Below are 18,089 nucleotides of genomic sequence, written 5' to 3'. Positions count from 1 at the left end.
ACAGAAAATACACAACCCTGACCACCCAGGATGTCCCACTGTCTCAGGCATAGGCACTCTCACCATGGGGGCATCTGGATACACAGACTCTATTCTGCCCCTGCTCCATTAATGCTCCTACTTCTATGCATGGCACCAAAGATTCTCTGGGGAAAATACAATCACTGAACAGACTTCCAGAGAATATTTTGGCCAACTTGGAAGTGGAATTTCTGATAACCAACATCCCACCTGCCTCTATCCAGTTGGCACCGGGGATCATCCATCAGGGCAACCAGGAATGTGGCTGGGTAGGAAGGGACTGGAACAGGAAGTGCATTTGCCCTGCCTGGCTGCGGTACAATTGGAGATCTCACACTCTTCCAGGAATATAGCCATGATTCTTTGATGCCTCCATTTCTATGGAGGGACAGGTCACAAGAGGAGGTCAGCTGGTGTTTTACCATCAATGCCAAGTAAGCTACTAGCACCCTGAGCACCTAGCCATAGCGATCCATGTAATGGTCATCTCCATGTAACTCACTCCATGCTGGCCAGCCCTTGTCCCTGACCCAGAAATTGCAATTAGTGCAGAATGCACCTACCATTTGAGGCTAAATGGTTGGCAACCACAAAACAGGTGTTCTTGGTTGTGGCACCAAAACTTTGGATCTCCCTCCTCAGGAATATGAACCTGTCTCCCCCTATTACTGACTTCCACCAGTGTGTGAATTTTTTTTTTTGTTCTGTTTGACTTACCAAGAAGTTTTATTGGATCCCTCCCTGTTTTTAATGTTAATGTGTGTTAAAGGTAAAGGTATCCCCTGTGCAAGCACCGAATCATGTCTGACCCTTGGGGTGACGCCCTCCAGCATTTTCATGGCAGACTCAATACGGGGTGGTTTGCCAGTGCCTTCCCCAGTCATTACCATTTACCCCACAGCAAGCAAGCTAAGTACTCATTTTACCGACCTCGGAAGGATGGAAGGCTGAGTCAATCCTGAGCCGGCTACTGGGATTGAACTCCCAGCCTCATGGGCAAAGCTTTCAGACTACATGGCTGCTGCCTTACCACTCTGCACCACAAGAGGCTCATTAATGTGTGTTAGTATGTTTTAATTATTGCATACATACTTTGTTTTAAATGTTTAATATATTTCAACATTTGATGTTCATCACTTTGGAGACCCTATATGTGTGCAAAGGCAACACAGAAAAGTTTTAAATGAGTAAAACCACTCTGTACTGTAGCATCTTAAAGATTGACTTTTAAAGATCAGTTAAGCTTTCTGGCCATTGGGTTTGAAAGAATAAGCATCACATTTCATAGAATCTGTTTTTTTAAAAAGGATGCTACTAGATACACAAAAGCACAAGCTAAGTAGCAAAACAAATTTAGAGTCCAGTGACACCTTTAAGACCAACCAAGTTTTATTCAAGGCATGAGCTTTTGTGTGCACGCACACTTCCTCAGATACAATATGATGGAATGGAAGTAACCCGTTCAAACTTATAGAGTGTGTGAGTAAATTAACATACAGCATAATGAAAAAGGTTAGGAGATTCCAGAGATAAATGGCAATTTGGACTTGTTTGTGTTCATTTGAGACTGAATTGCATGGGAAACACTTGGGGTACAATAAATATGACCACATTAAGAGAATGGGCAAATAGATAACAGTTGCGCAGTTAGCTGAGACTTTGCCCTTCTGCCCCCTGCCTGTCCTCTCAAACAAGGAAGCTGGCAAATGTAGTCAGGGCAGCCATCCATCAGGAGGAAGAGCTGGGTGTCATTGGCATATGGGTGGCAACCCAGCCCAAACCTCCGCAGGAATTGATCAAGAGGGCACATAAAGATATTGAATAAGACTGGAGAGAAAACTGCCACCTGAGGGACTCCGCAAGCCTGGATTTATAACTGGATTTATATCTGTCCCAAGCTTAACCCAATTAACAAATGATGACATAATGGACATTTTTCAGGGGTAGCTTACACATCTTTAACCCACTCCTAGGGGAGCGGAATAAATAATTCGGTAAGGGCCCCCAAGGCGGGCCCTGTCCGTGATGAGGAAGGGTGCACATAGGCCCCTTCCCCCAGACTGACAATCGGAGCTGAGTGTCACTGGCATATGGGTGGCAACCCAGCCCAAACCTCCGCAGGAATTGAGCAAGAGGGCACATAAAGATATTGAATAAGATTGGAGAGAAAACTGCCACCTGAGGGACTCCACAAGCCAGTTGGTGATGGCTGGATGAGCTCTCTCCTAGTGCTACCCTCTGTCCACAATCCCGGAAAAGGAGATCAGCCACTGAAGGGCAGTCCCTCTGATCCCGGCATCAGTGAGGTGGTGAGCTAGAAGCTCATGGTTGACAGTGTTAAACGCTGCTGAAATGTCTAGTAATATAAGCAATGCTGTCCCGCCCCGGTCCAATTGGCAACCTGAGTCATCAGTCTCTTGTTTGACTACTGTTTTTGCTTGGTCTTTTCTCATTCCAAGATAAGTAGGATGCTGTAGTCATGCAGCTAGCTCCCCCACACACACCAAAGAGATATCAGATGGGAAAGAGTAGCAGAAAACACAGCCAAAGATAACTGCCAAAGATACAGAAAAACCTTGCTTAAAATGAAAGTAGGCTGCAAGCCTTGTGCTGTAATCTATTCGTTCTTATTTATTAGTTGGATTTCTTAGCTGCCACTCCCACACCTCCTGGCTTGTGGCAGCTTACAATGATTAAGAACAGTAAAATACAATTAAAAAATTCTAACCTCACTCCCACCCACCCAACCTTCCATCTCCAGTTGCAGTATCCAGGTAGTTGGTCCTGTTGTCCATTCAGAGGAGGATCAGATTTTCTAGGTCGCCCGGCCTCAACCAAATGCCCAGCAGAAGAGCTCCACCTTGCAGGCCCTGAGGAACTCTGACAGCCCTCAGCTCTCCTGGGAGCTCATTCCACCAGGCGGGAACCAGGGCCGAAAAGACCCTGGCCCTGTTCAAGGCCAGGTGAACATCCCAGGGGCCAAGTACCTCCACCCTATTCGCATTTGCAGAACGTGAAGCTCTGTGCAGGACACAGGAAGCTAGGCGGTCCCATGAGTACACAGGGCCCAACCTGCATATGGCTTCTTAAAGGTACAGCTCTTAAAGGTACTGTGCAGCCAATTCCTTTGCATTAAAAGGTGATCAAAAAGATGGAAACAGCTTTCTTGCCATCAGGAAGCACACTTGTGGAACAATAGGTATTAACCACCATCCTCTAACATATAGAAGTCTTAGTCAAAATTATTATGTTCTCCTATATTAACTGTATCTTTATCAGATCTCCCAGCAAAGGATATTTTTACTGGTGAGACATTTTTTTCACCAGTTCCTCCCAACATATGCAATCCATGGGGGTCTTCTGTCCCCCAAGAGCAGCATTTCAGGACTCATATTGGAATGCAGTTGGAAGTGAGGACAAGGTGCTCCATATATTGAAATCTTCCCATCAGCCAAAATATCTGGCAGGATCCAAGGTGCAGGTATTTATCCTCTAGATCAGGGGTAGTCAACCTGTGGTCCTCCAGATGTTCATGAACTACAATTCCCATGAGCCCCTGCCAGCAAACACTGGCAGGGGCTCATGAAAATTGTGGTCCATGAACATCTGGAGGACCACAAGTTGACTACCCCTGCTCTAGATCACTTGGCTAAAACTAAATTAAACTCAATTTAATACTTTGCTGGTCATTTACATAAAACCTTAACCTGAGGATATGCAAATTGGCACATTAAAGGTCTCCTCCATTATGAACCTCTGTTGCTGCCATTCCATTCTTCCTTGCCAGACAATACGAGACACAGGCAAAAGTTTCAACTCTCCTTTTCGTATAAATAGCAGCAAGGCTTCAGTAGAGTCTGGGGTCTTCTTTGTCAGTATTTCCTAGTTGACATACTCAGTGGAATAGCAGTAAAACTTTTTTGGGATTGTACATTTCAGGCAGCGAGGGAGTTGCATGCATAAATTTTTTCTCATACACAAAATCCCACACTTAGAAAATTAATTTTTCAAGAAGGCTTGTTTTCTCAACATATTCCTCTACAAGCAGGGACTAACTGGACAAGTATTCAGATGTGCAATGAAATCTTAAATGGGTCTTCAGTAATCACTTTGACACTTGATTTTGTTGCTTTCAGATTCTTGGTTCTGATGAACAGTTTATATGGTATTTTCTTGTTTGGTTTTCCTGGTTTTGGCTTCCATGGCTCAGTGAGGCTCAGAGCTAATTTTACGGCCTACCATTCTGGCTCAGTTCCAAACAGAAGCTTTAGTTGCTGATCAGGGCTTTAAGCAAAAACCATGTTCATTTTAACTAACTTATACCAAACACCTGCCTGCACTGTAGTATACATATCTGTTCTACTATTGGTTGATTTTTTTGCCCTCAAGTCCCAACTGACTAATGGAGTCCCTGTAGGATTTCCAAGGCACTGATTTTAGCAGGCTATGCAATTAACTCTCCCCAGAAAGGACTACAAGTTCACATTTTCTTCTTTCAAATTAATTATAAGGGGTTGGCTGACTTGTACACTGATCATTCCATACCTTGGCTTATTGTAGTTTCAATGTCCAAATTTCCTATTCTGAGGAATGTACTTTAAAAACTTTCACTAACTGCCATGAGGGTATTTAAAGAAAAGCCTATAAGGAAGCATGTGCATCTTGCACATCTGACTCAAGTTGCCTTCATGTGCTTCTGTGACATTTTTAGTTTTTAGATATGCATATATAAACCTTTGCTACTCTGGTACTGATGTTTAATTAATCTGAAAAATCCTGAACATTTTAATGTACCTTTCTATGAAAGATTATTGTTTTTAGAAATGCTGTGCCTTCCCAAAAATTGACAATGCTTTCTTAAAATCATTACTAAAAATGATATATTCTGAAATTTTTATATACACATTTCATTGAAAAGGCACTGAATCCAAAAGCTGATCTATTTAGAGTCCCCGATAAAACCTACTTCAATGTATCATTGTTTTCCTGTGCCAAAACAAAATGTTTTAGCTATCTCCCAGAATAGCTATTTGAGCATTCTTTCACACCTCTAATACAACTGGTTTTATATCTGTCCCAAGCTTAACCCAATTAACAAATGATGACATAATGGACATTTTTCAGGGGTAGCTTACACACTATATAAAGCTCAACTTACTATGGATGCTTAAGTCAGAGATGTATGTCTGAACCAGATCCTTATGAGAGTTCTACTTGATGACTGAATACATACTGAATGCTAGTTGACTAGTTAGCTATGGATGAGCATGAATGCATGAACCAGCCTTCCCAGTCCTTTAGCAGTCCAACACACTAAGAGCAGCAAACCCACGATCCCAAAAGACTTTACCAGTCCCAAAGCTGAGCTACACTATAGACTGGATCCAGCAGAGAAGTTCATGGAAGAAGCTGGTTGAGATGTTCTTTTCCTACTCTCCCCAAGTTGTGCTTGGGAAGTCCTTTTGGATGATTGACAAGGCTTTACAAACAAATGCACCACAGTATAGGAGCACTCCAGGAATAGAGGGGAGCTTTTAAAAAAATCAAATTTTTGCTAGCAGCTTGGGCCAACAGAGGAGGTAATTTCACCCTTCTCCCTTCACATGCATACCACAGCAGCACCCTGCACTGTCATCCATTTTGGCTGTGAGGCTCTCTCTCTCAAACTGCCAAGATGATTTTCAGAGCAAACAGGAAGCCGATTGAGGAACTGGCTGCCCTGCCAGCTTCTTCTCTGAACTTTTCCATTGGATCCAACTCAGTCATGTGGGGACTGAAAATAAGCCTGCTAATTAGAAAATTAGGTCCTTATTTTTTCAAGTCAGTTATATGCAGAATATTTTTTACATGAAGGGAGCATGTAACAGAGCTCACGCGAGTCAGGACGTAATTTTGCTTCATGGAAAACAATGTTAGTTTTGTCAGTCTTGGGTGTATGTTGCTGCCAACCTAAATATGAATTTGTAAAAATTCACACAGGTCAGAATATTTGAAGGGGGTTGTAACAAGGAAGGAAAAATAGGAAACCTATTGCCCTTTGCACACCTCATTCATCTCACACAACGCAAAAACATTCTTCCATAATGAAATTTCAGAAATGTTTTTCATGCAGGAACTGAAAATGCAGTATCAGCACTTTAGATCTATAGCATTCTGACATCTGAGCTAAAGGGATGGCAGACTTGCTAAACAAGAATCACGTGAATCCCACTTGACTGTGAATTTTAGAAGATTAGCTGGTATGAGTGCTGAACAGGAAGATGCCTTGAGGATTCAATTAAGCTAACCAAAGGACCAACACTGCATAAATTATAAGATTTTTTATTCTTAACTTTATATTCTGAACCCCTAAGGAACTTATTTATATTCTACAGTGACAAACATTAAATGACGTCTGAGGATTCAATAAAATAGTACAAGAAAATCAAGTCTTTGGTGGAAATTTCTTATATGGGGGGAGAGAAAAAAAATGTCCCTGAATACCAGTCTAACCAGCTATCAGGAAATGAATTTGCTGTCTTTCATCTACTCTACAAAAAGGGACATTAACACTTCTGATTTTTGGTTTGGCAGTACAAATGTGTATATATCCTCTATGTTGGGAATTATTAGAAGAGTGATGGAAAAATAAGGTAGCCATTATTGCAAAGCCCTTTTACAGCTATGGGTGCAGCCTCATTTGGAATACTGTGCACAGTTCTGCCATAACTCAAAAATAATATTGTTGAGCTGGAAAAAGAGAGGGTAACTAAGATTATTAAGAAGGAGAAGCGCAGGTTTTTATACCCCTCTTTTCACTACTTGAAGAAGTCCCAAAGTGACAAACGCAATTCCCTTCCTCTCCCCACAACAGACACCCTGTGAAGTGGGTGGACCTGAGAACTCTAGAAGAACTGCTCCTCAGAAAGGCTCTAAAGACAGTGGTCCGCAAGCTTTCAGCCGCTGCGGACCGCTGCGGCGGAGTGGGGGGAGAGGGCGGCCCGGGGACCCGCACACGCGCGTTTGCGCCACCGCCATGCCGGCAGCCACGGCTCCCCCTCCTGGCCCCTCCGGGCCGCCAGCAAATCGGCCGCTAAAGCGGCCAATTAGCTTGCGGCTCGGCAAGCTTCTCTTCCCTCCCCTCACGAAACAAGAAGCTTGCTGGGCCGCGAGCTTCTCGCTTCGGGGGGGGGGGAGAGGGAAGAAGGAACTGCGGCCCGGCGCCAAGGCCTTCGGGCCGCGGGTTGGGCACCACTGCTCTAAGAGAAATATGACTAACTCAAGGTCATTCAGTTGACTGCATGTGGAGGAGTGGGGAATCAAACATGGTTCTCCATATTAGAAAGTTGGCTCACCTTTCCTAACAGCAAAGGCTAGAGTCCAGGACTTTTCAGTCCAGAAAAAAGTATTAAGGTGGGAAATTAAAGGTTTATTAAATTATGCATAGGGGAGGGACAGCTTTTTCTAGCTCTCTTGTAATATTGGAACTTGAGAGCACCAATGAAATTGATGGGAAATAAGGTCCGGAAAAACAGAAGGAAAAACTTCTTTACCTAATTAGCAGTTAAACTGCAGAATTCGCTGCCAGTGAAGGCAGTGATATCCACAAGCATAAAGCTTTAAAAGAGAGGTAGGCAGACTGATGACAGATAGGTCTGTCAACAGCAGAACTTCCATATACAGAGGCAGCAAACCTCTGTTGAAGGCGACATCAAAGGCCTTAGTCTCTATGCTCAGTTGTTGGCCCTTCAAAGCAACTGGTTGGTTACTGTATGAAACAGGATGCTGGACTAGATGGACCACTGGTCTGATCCAGCAGGCTTTTCTTATGTCGTTATAAAAAATAGATAGTAGGATTGCGATCTATTATGAAATATCTCACTTAACATTAGCATATGGTCCTTAAAGAAGGGAAGAGTGAGGATGTCTAACAATCTATTTTTTCTTCTCCACCTGATTCCAAACCAAAACCAAAACCAAGTATCAGCATACTTCGTATTTGGACAGTTGCCAGTTGGCACAGACACAACATAGAACACAGTACTATCAGAAACACTACAATTTCTCAGGGAATCAGGATATTTCAGATTCAAAGTGAACACAGATACTAAGAGGTGGAATCCATGCTACAGCAGATGAACTTTCTGTATAAGCAGAGAAATCTAAATTTATTGTAAATATATTCTTAACACATTGGGGTTAAAAATAGTCAGAAACCACTGGCATCTAAATACTGACTCTTAAGACAGAATTACATAATATATTGCTAAATTTCAGACAATAAATTATCTGTTCTCTCTTTATACATATATATTTATACATAAATAAATTAGATGAGCCAGACACTCTGGGAAACATCTTTTGAAGATATTTAAGGATGGCTGTGGGTGCATCAAAATAGGTTCTCAGTTTGAGGATGGGGGTGGTATCTGTATTCACTACTGTAGCGATCCCCAACCTGTGGGCCACGGACCACATGTGGTTCTTTGACTAATTGGAGGTGGGCCCTGAAGGACGCCTTCTCCCCCCCCCCCCGGCCCTTTACTTCATCCCCCCCAGCCCTTTACAACACACTTCATTGTTGTGGCGTGTCTGTATCTTATTTTGAAGGAATGTTTAAACATTACCATAGCGATCAGAGAGCGTTAGGGCAGTGGTTGAGAGTAGAGGAGTACACTACCCCTCCCACCGGGCCTCAGTAAAAGGCGTTGAGTGGTCCCCGGTGATAAAAACCACTGCACTACTGGACCTAGAAACTTGAGTATCAGTGGCCAAAGGCACCCTGTATCATCAGATGTAACAGCGGCTGCACTTCTTAAAAAGAATAGAAGTCACTATCTTCATTCATGCCACTTTACATGCGGCTATTCTGGAAGACGACACAACACTGCTATTGGCACAGAAGGTGGCTCATCTCATAAAAGAGGTGGGGACACTTTCAAGCTATTATGAAGCAACTGCACTAGTTAGAGATCAGCCTTCTAGGTAGTTCAAGGTAGTTGCTTTAGCCTTCTGAAGGACTGACATGCCTAAAAGCCTATCTTTCCTCATACTTGTTTCCAAGGCCTTGTCATCACTGGAGGTCAGAATGACCTCAGCCATAATCAGTGATTGCCCCGAGGTTATGGAACAGTCTCTCAGAGGAGGCTGAGCAGAACAAATATTGGATGACTTTTAGAACAGGCTCTAAGATGTATGAGAAAGTATTCTATGGAGCTGATGATATACAGAAGATTTGAGCAGCTGCAAATTTGTTGAAATTAAGTAAATTATGTAAAACAGAAAATGAAATATAGTTGTGAGCCACCCTAGGTGAAGAAAAGGAAGGATACAAATATTTTAATATTGGTACATATATATAATGCTACACAGAAAACCCAACGAGGCAGAAATAGCCATTGATCACTTCATAAGGCAAATGAGAAAACTCTCTACTTTACTTGATATTGTGCAGCAGTATAGATTTCCCCCAAAAAGATTGTATAAGTACTGTCCAGATCAGTAGCAAAATTAATCATACTGCATTCTAACTTATAAGTGAGCCAATGTTCAATTGGTTTACACAGTTTTGAGTCAAAGGTTAAATATCTTCTTTCTCTTTTGGACTACCGCCATAAGATTACTAATAAGCAAAGGATCTAATGGATGTAGTTCAAATGCAACTCAAGTCCAGAATATATGAGCACACTGCACTAATGGTACCATGACATCACAGGCAAGACATCTACTGAAAAATCAGATGGGAGTGACCATGCACCTTTCTTTCTGCCCAAAGTAAAAGCTCTTTGCAAAGAGACAACTCTACTATTAAAGGAGGCAGCATTTTAAGAACAAAAATGTTGCCAGATCAGACTTACAATTTCATACTTCTAAATATTCATTTCAGAAATAAACAATAAAGCATGCAAAAATGGCATATAACCCCTCCAGCTGTCTTCACTGCAGCCATGAGGGGAAAAAAATCTTATCAGACAGCATTAAATGATCCCCAACTGCAGTTTTCAAATACATAGTCATTTTTCACCTCTTTTATAGAGTATGAAGCACAAAAGCAATAAAGCTGTAATCAGCAAAATTCTCAGAGATAAGTGTGCTACATTTGCTCTTTATCCGATCTAATGTCAGCTACTTCCATATTCTAGACAGTTAGCCAGTCTTCTTCTTTCATATATGCATTAAACACCAATAAATGCAGGACATCTTACAGCTCTCATCAGAATTCAAGGACATGCTCAGGAACAAGAGAACTACTCTCTGTGATGAGGATAAATGGTTATTACTACACAGATTACCATTAACTGGACATGAGAGCCAGCATGATACAGTTGATAAAGAATCAGATTAGGATCCTGGGAGACCTGGGTTTGAAACCCCACTTCTACCATGGAAACACAGTGGTGGACCATGGACCATCACAAACTCTCAGCCTGGCCTATCTCATAGGGTTGATATGAAGAAATGGAAGGAGGGAGAACTATTCTGTCACCTGGTTTGAGCCCCAAGTGGGATATTTGTTGTTGTTAGGTGCGAAGTCGTGTCTGACCCATCGCGACCCCATGGACAATGATCCTCCAGGCCTTCCCGTCTCTACCATTCCCCGGAGTCCATTTAAGTTTGCACCTACTGCTTCAGTGACTCCATCCAGCCACCTCAAGTGGGATATAAATTAATGCAAATGCATGGTACTTGAACTTTGACTTTGCCACCAAACCTGAAATAGAAACTTGTTTCTTTAATGCAAAGTACAGTAACTTTCATCACCTGACAAAGATCTAATGAACTGACATCTGTTTAAGAATCACAAACAAAGCGTTAGTTAAAGTTGGCAACTGCTGAATTGTTTATCTCTTTAAAACAAATTCTTCATAAATATTACTGACTTTAGTAAAAGAATGTCTGTTTTATATCTGAATCAGGGAGCCTAAGCTGTTCCATGCCAATAATTTCTCTCCAGAAGTACTGAATGAGGGGTACAAGTTCCTAATCGCATTCTGGAAATCCATCTCTCTCAGCATTAGCTTATAGTGTCATATTTATCACACATCCAACAGCCATGCATTACTGAGTCCTCTACCAGTGCAATATGTTAAGGTGCCAAAAATGTTCAGTTTGTATAGCAAAATGACAGATACCAATCCCTGCTCGGCCATAAAAGCTCACTAGGTGGCTTTGATAAAGTCATTAGCTTGGATCTATCAGATTTCCATGGAAAGAATGGATGTCCATTCATGGAGAGGGACTTTTTCTCCCCAAATTCTACATAATTTGAGCCTCCGGAGAGGGCAGTATATAAATATAAAAAATAAAATGCTACTCATATGGGATACTGGATACTCAGGAACAGAATATGGGAGAGACTGGCAAAAATCACCACCCCTCCATCCAAAGAAATCTTCTATGGGATCCAAACCATCATATTTCAAGCTGAAACTACTCTCACGGTGGGTTGTAAGGTCAAGCAAAAATTTGATTCCATTTCTCCTTAGTCCAAATTTTCTAACCCTCATGCTTATTTTCACTTCCTAACGTGATGTGGGCCAGATTACTATTTAAAGCAGGGTGAAAGGCAGTACTAGCAGAGTACAGGACTTGGATTTCAACCCACCATCCTCAGAAAGGAAATTAAACAAATTTGCCAATGCAACTATTCTGGACAATGATCCCAGACAGAATCATATCAGGCTAGAACTGGAAACAAAATCTCCTTTTCAGCATCCAATGACTGAGTATCTACTTGCCTTTATTTCCTTCAAAAATAGGATAGAATATATGCATATTAATTGCTATTAAGTCTTCTTATAAAACACAAAATAAAAGTTGCCTTATACTGTGCTGGTAGGAAGTATGAGAAAGAGTATTTCAAATGTGCTGCAGTGCTAAATTATGCAGAATGATGCCTAGAATATTTAGCCCTCCATGAGGGCAGGAAGTCATCAAGCAACAGGCAAAGGGGGAATAAGTTAGACCAGCTTTCTCCTTCCACATCCTGCCCCCTTCCTAAGCGTACCTTGCCGATCAACCACAGTAACCCAGTGGGTGTTCTCTCTATACTTTTAATTCTTTCAACTGCAAGCCTCCACAAGAATGATTCAAATTCAGGACCTTTGTGTGAAATTACAAACAGGTTGTGGACGACACATCATGCTACTGGCTAGTCAGCTCTGTCTTCACTGCCATTTTACTAAGCTCCAGAGAGAAGGAAAATGCTTTTTGAAACTCATCAAGTTTGGAAAGATCAGACCTATATCTCCCAGAAGAGCCCAATGTCCATTGCAGTTTTATTCTGTCCTTTCTTCAATGAGCTCCAGACACATGGTTCTGCCTCCTCCGTTTTATCCCTTCAACTTTGTCATCTAGGTTAAACCGAGACAGCGGCTAGCTCCAGCTCACTCAGCAAGCTTCATGTCTGAATGAGAAGTGGAACCTCGGCCAATCCAGACCACACTGACCACTATGCCAGACTGCCAAGAAAGCACTGTCACACTCCTGATGAGGCAAATTCACATAATTCATTCAGGAAACCCTCAGGAGACTGAAAACCCTCATCCCACCAACACAAATGTACTGGAATAAGGAGCCTTGACAGCTTTGATGCACAACCAGAATGAATGCATGGAATTAAGTTGCACTGTGCTTGGAAATGTGGTTATTTGTCTACGAAGCAAGGATTTAAAAAAATAATAATTGAGTAACAGAAAATCTACAACACAATGGTGCAATCACTTCCCTTCATCTCCCCACCATTTGGGCTGCTAAATATTCAAAGCGCCAGAAAAAGCGCTTCTATAAAAAGCCGCAGACGGCAGACCAATTTAGCCTTTTCACTCTGACACTGAATGTCAGGAATGAGCTGATGGGAGTCTCCAGAGAAAGCGAAGGCTCCTAGCCCCGAGGAGGGCAATCTGTGCTCAGCCTTACCTTAAGGATATCCCCCCGCTTGAAGCTGAGCTCATCGTCTGCGGTGGCTTTGAAATCGTATTTGGCGATGGCTTCCATGCTCTGGCCGGCCGCGGACAGCAATGATGGGGCTGGGCGGAATCCTCGTCCGGGCCCTCCCGGTGCAGCAGCCGGCGCTCCCGCTTCGGCTCGACTCCTGGCTCCGTCTTTCACATGCAGGGCCAGGCAGCGAGGGCCGATCCGCCCTAGGAGAGGAAGCGCAGGCACATTGAGGCAGAATCCATGACAGGCGCCGCGCCCTGAGCCTCTCCCACCGCCCGGCTCGACTCCAGCCTGCCGCTTCCTCTTTCTGCAGCCGCTCCCCTCGCTCTCCCCGGGCACAGCCAGGAAGCCCTGAGTAGCACTGGCCGGGACCAATCGCCGCGCCGCGCGGACGGCTCCCACTGCGCCAGCCAATGGGCACAACCACACTCGTCGCCGCCCCCAGCCAGGCTTCCCGGAGAGCGGATGCTGCTGCTGCTGCTGCTGCCGCTGTGCGCTCTCGCCCGCTCCCCTCCGGAGGCGCGGAGGCAGAGACACAAACAAAGCCGGGCTCCGGGACAGGCCGGCCCGCTGCCCGGCATCCCCGCGCCTTTCCGAGCCAGAGCGCGGGAACTCGCTCAGAAGCAGCGCGGCAGCCGCTCCTTTCGCCTTAACTTCCCCGCCACGCCCCGCCGACGCGAAGCCTACTCGGCTCCAGAGGGATCTTAAAGCCGCCCCGGTCTCCACCCACGCGCGCCGCTCCCGAGGCCCGACGCACACGACACTCTTTGCGTGGGTCGCCTCAGCCCCGACCGGGGTTTCCCCCAGGGTCTGCCTCGGTAGACTGGGCATGCCTCGCTCGGGGCAGGGGACTACGGGGACTATCCTAAACGGGAAGAGGCAGCAGACTAAACGGCATTTTTTCTTTTTACAGCCAAGGAACAAGCTATGGGGCTGTGAAGTGGCAATTCATTTACCACTGAAGTATGACCTGAGAAGTTTTCAGGAAGCTGGTCAATCAAAGAAGGGAGATAGCTTAGATTGAAAGAAAGGACAGTGGCAGTGGGTCAAGCTCATGGGGGAGGGGGGAATTGGAATTGGGTCCCCTAACCACTAGCTGGCTACTCCAAACCCTGCGGTTCACAGGAAAAGTCTGATTTCTGATCTCATCAGCCATACTTGCATGCTGACAGTTACAAAAACTGAACAGCTGTGTAAACGGACTATCCTTAAATAAGAGCACATTCTAAAAAAACAGACCCCAGTTTTGAAACAGAGGAAACCTGCGGTGGAATTCCACTGTATTTTAAGAGCAAAGGAAGGGATGTCAGCATGCCCTATCAAGTTGCCATTTGCTTAGTCAAATTTAAAATTTGAAGGGCCGGTCAGTAGTATTTACACTCCAAGTACTGATCCAATATTGAACACTGCATGTGAAGATGAGCTTCCTTAGGAGGTACACCTCTCATTTGGCAGGCAAGCTGAAAGTACATATGAAAAAACCTTTGATGGTATAAGGAACTGTACAAACTTTAGAGACATAATTTTATGTACAAATACATTTTTAAGACTGCAAGTATTTCCTATAAACTAAATTCATTTTATACTGCTACAATTAGCTACACTACAATTTCAGTCTTTTTTGTTTAAGGTGGAGGAACACACCAAGGTGACAGAAAAAAGCATGTTGTGATGGTATGTCATTGCTGCATGGGAAAAAACAGAATGGTGCTTCGTTTTGTTTTTTTAATGCATATATGAATGCTCTTGAGGTATAGCAGAGAAATGGTTTATGCTTTAAAAGGTAAAGGTAAAGGTATCCCCTGTGCAAGCACCGGGTCATGTCTGACCCTTGGGGTGACGCCCTCCAGCGTTTTCATGGCAGACTCAATAAGGGGTGGTTTGCCAGTGCCTTCCCCAGTCATTACCGTTTTACCCCCCAGCAAGCTGGGTACTCATTTTACCGACCTCGGAAGGATGGAAGGCTGAGTCAACCTTGAGCCGGCTGCTGGGATTGAACTCCCAGCCTCATGGGCAAAGCTTTCAGACAGCTGCCTTACCACTCTGCGCCATAAGAGGCTCTTATGCTTTACATAATGAAAAAATATGATAAAATACATGGGAGCTGCACTAACTGGGAAAACAACCCCTCAGCAGCCAAGTTTTAATTTGTATGCTCTAAAACAAGCCTGAAACTGAAATACATTTTGGAGAGAATCTACCTCTATGGCTTGCTTCTTGAGGTGATAACAACCTGGTTAGTGACTTTGTTTCAATGTACTGGAAGAAGTATGCATGCATACAAAGGCTTATGGCCAGAATAAAATGTCATTGATCTTAAAGGTGCCATAGGACCCCAACTCTGTTCTGTTAACTTGGAGAAAAATTATCCTGTCCCTTTACTAGAGACTTTATGGATGTTACTGACCTCCATGTCATGACAAGCTTCAACTGCTTGTTTCAATACAATACTTATCTATTAAAGGGGCAAGACATTTTATCTCCATGCTTTTGGCAACCCTATCTGCACCAGAAGAATTGCAAGTGTGTACTGATTCCCCTTCCCTCCCCAAATTGCTTCCTACTGAAATTAGCACAAGCAGACCCCATCAATGTTTCTGTTAAAGAAAATCTTATTGGACAAACCTAACTCCAAGGTAAGTGAGCCATGAATTTGGAAACCATGAATTTGGAAACTAGGGTTCTGCGATCTGGCCGCCAAAGCAGCCGTTTTCGCCCATAGCAGCCAGCGCCGCGTGTGCATCATGCGTGCATCCCCCACCGTGGCATGGTGCTGGCTGCTAAGGGGGGGAACAGCTGCTTTGGCTGCCAGATCACACAACCCTATAAGTGTTCTTGGTAAACTGAATGACACCGAAACAACCTTGTAGCATTATTGCTGCTTTCTTTGATCGTTACTCATTTGTATTTAGGTGTTAATTTAACTGGAATAATGAAAAGGCAGACAGAAACGCTTTACAGACTAAATTTGAGACAAATCTGTTCCACATATTTCTGGTAAGGCCTTAGGGGAGGAGCATGTCTCATGGCTTAAGTGTCACTCAGCGCATAACGCCCACTCAGGGCAGTTGTCCCACCCCTAAGTGCCTCCTCCTCCAACCAGCTTTCTAGCGGCCAGCCAATTGCCTTGCGTCCCCTATCTCTGACCACCCCTTACTCCTTCCACTTCCCTCTGAGACTTGGAGGCTGCAGATCCCTGCTACGTGAGAGCTGCCCCTGCCTGTGAGTTTCATAACAGCTGCCTGCAGCCTTCCCAGGTCCTGGGGGGAGGGGGAGGCCGTCCACACAGTTCTTCTACTCCACCGCCCCAATCTAGCACCCGTTGTATTCCTGAATGAAACAGGCTTGGTTCCTAGTAATACAATAAAGATATGCAGGGGTTGTGGGAACAACAGAGGGAAATCTGCATCCATTTCAATTACATGCATCAGGACAAATGTTCTGCAAATCTAGAACTGAAAAACAGGAACCCCAAAAGGTGCATGTATCAGCACTCTGAAATTACACAATGAACTCTAACAAATATTCCTGAGCAAACAGTCACATTATTTTTAGATGACTCTAATGTTACCTTAAGTTAAAAACAAAATCTTCTTTTATTACACAAAAACCACCCTGAAGGTCAAGAGTCTGAAATAGGCTGCCAAAAGGTTCAAAATAGATTGCCTTTGGTAGCACATTTTCAGTCATCAATTATTCCATCCACCACAAGTCCTTATATACATTCTCATTGCTTTTGAATCAAGCAATTGACACCTCCATTCTAATTTTTTAAATACAAATCAAAGAACTTGTGACAGGGACAGGGCCCACCAGTTCTGCTGAGCACAATCTAAGGAACTTCCCTTCTCTTAGTCTTAGTGTGACGAAGAGTGCTTGCACTCAAAAGCTCACGCCTTGAATAAATCTTTGTTGGTCTTAAAGGTGCTACTGGACTCTGATTTTATTGTGCTACTTCAGACCAACACGGCTACTCATTTGAATCTATCCCTTCTCTGTGATATACAGAAAAATGGGGGAAAGGGAAGAGTTTTTCAATTTGTGTTGAGCAGTCTGAAGCAGGTGTTATCTAAAAAGCTGTTGTCGCTGTTGTCCATCTAACCACCTCACTTGAAAGTGTTGATACATTATGCAGCACTGCATTTCCTGCTAAGTTTGTATGTTGTTGTTGTTGTTATGTGCGAAGTCGTGTCCGACCAATCGCGACCCCATGGACAATGATCCTCCAGGCCTTCCTGTCCTCTACCATTCCCCGGAGTCCATTTAAGTTTGCACCTACTGCTTCAGTGACTCCATCCAGCCACCTCATTCTCTGTCGTCCCCTTCTTCTTTTGCCCTCGATTGCTCCCAGCATTAGGCTCTTCTCCAGGGAGTCCTTCCTTCTCATGAGGTGGCCAAAATATTTGAGTTTCATCTTCAGGATCTGGCCTTCTAAAGAGCAGTCAGGGCTGATCTCCTCTAGGACTGACCGGTTTGTTCGCCTTGCAGTCCAAGGGACTCGCAAGAGTCTTCTCCAGCACCAGAGTTCAAAAGCCTCAATTCTTTGATGCTCGGCCTTCCTTATGGTCCAACTTTCGCAGCCATACATTGCAACTGGGAAGACCATAGCCTTGACTAAACGCACTTTTGTTGGCAGGGTGATGTCTCTGCTTTTTAGGATGCTGTCTAGATTTGCCATAGCTTTCCTCCCCAGGAGCAAGCGTCTTTTAATTTCTTTGCTGCAGTCCCCATCTGCAGTGATCTTGGAGCCCAGGAAAATAAAATCTGTCACTATCTCCATTTCTTCCCCTTCTATTTGCCAGGAATTGAGAGGGCCGGATGCCATGATCTTTGTTTTCTTGATGTTGAGTTTCAAGCCAACTTTTGCACTCTCCTCCTTCACCTGCATCAACAGGCTCTTTAGTTCCTCTTCACTTTCTGCCATTAGAGTGGTATCATCTGCATATCTGAGGTTGTTGATATTTCTCCCTGCAATCTTGATCCCAATTTGTGACTCCTCTAATCCCGCATTTCTCATGATGTGCTCTGCATACAAGTTAAATAGGCAAGGCGACAGTATACAGCCTTGCCGAACTCCTTTCTCAATTTTGAACCAGTCAGTGATTCCATGTTCAGTTCTCACTGTTGCTTCTTGACCTGCATATAAATTT

At 43.9% G+C, this 18,089-nt stretch overlaps 1 protein-coding gene across 1 annotated transcript in view; it reads right to left on the bottom strand.

Annotated features, from left to right (window-relative positions):
- GRB2 (growth factor receptor bound protein 2) overlaps positions 1 to 18,089 on the bottom strand; it is a 65,199-nt gene that overhangs the window by 41,536 nt on the left and 5,574 nt on the right. The window contains exon 2 of the mRNA XM_077327845.1: positions 12,919 to 13,142. Within this exon, the coding sequence (XP_077183960.1) occupies positions 12,919 to 12,996 (78 nt within the window). The 5' untranslated portion in view covers positions 12,997 to 13,142. The remainder of the gene's footprint in view (positions 1 to 12,918; positions 13,143 to 18,089) is intronic.

Source organism: Paroedura picta, chromosome 3, assembly GCF_049243985.1.
Source record: "Paroedura picta isolate Pp20150507F chromosome 3, Ppicta_v3.0, whole genome shotgun sequence".
NCBI classification, from domain to species: Eukaryota; Metazoa; Chordata; class Lepidosauria; order Squamata; family Gekkonidae; genus Paroedura; species Paroedura picta.
The sequence above is the reverse complement of the archived record's forward strand: the minus strand, read 5'-3'. Positions and strand labels throughout refer to the sequence as shown.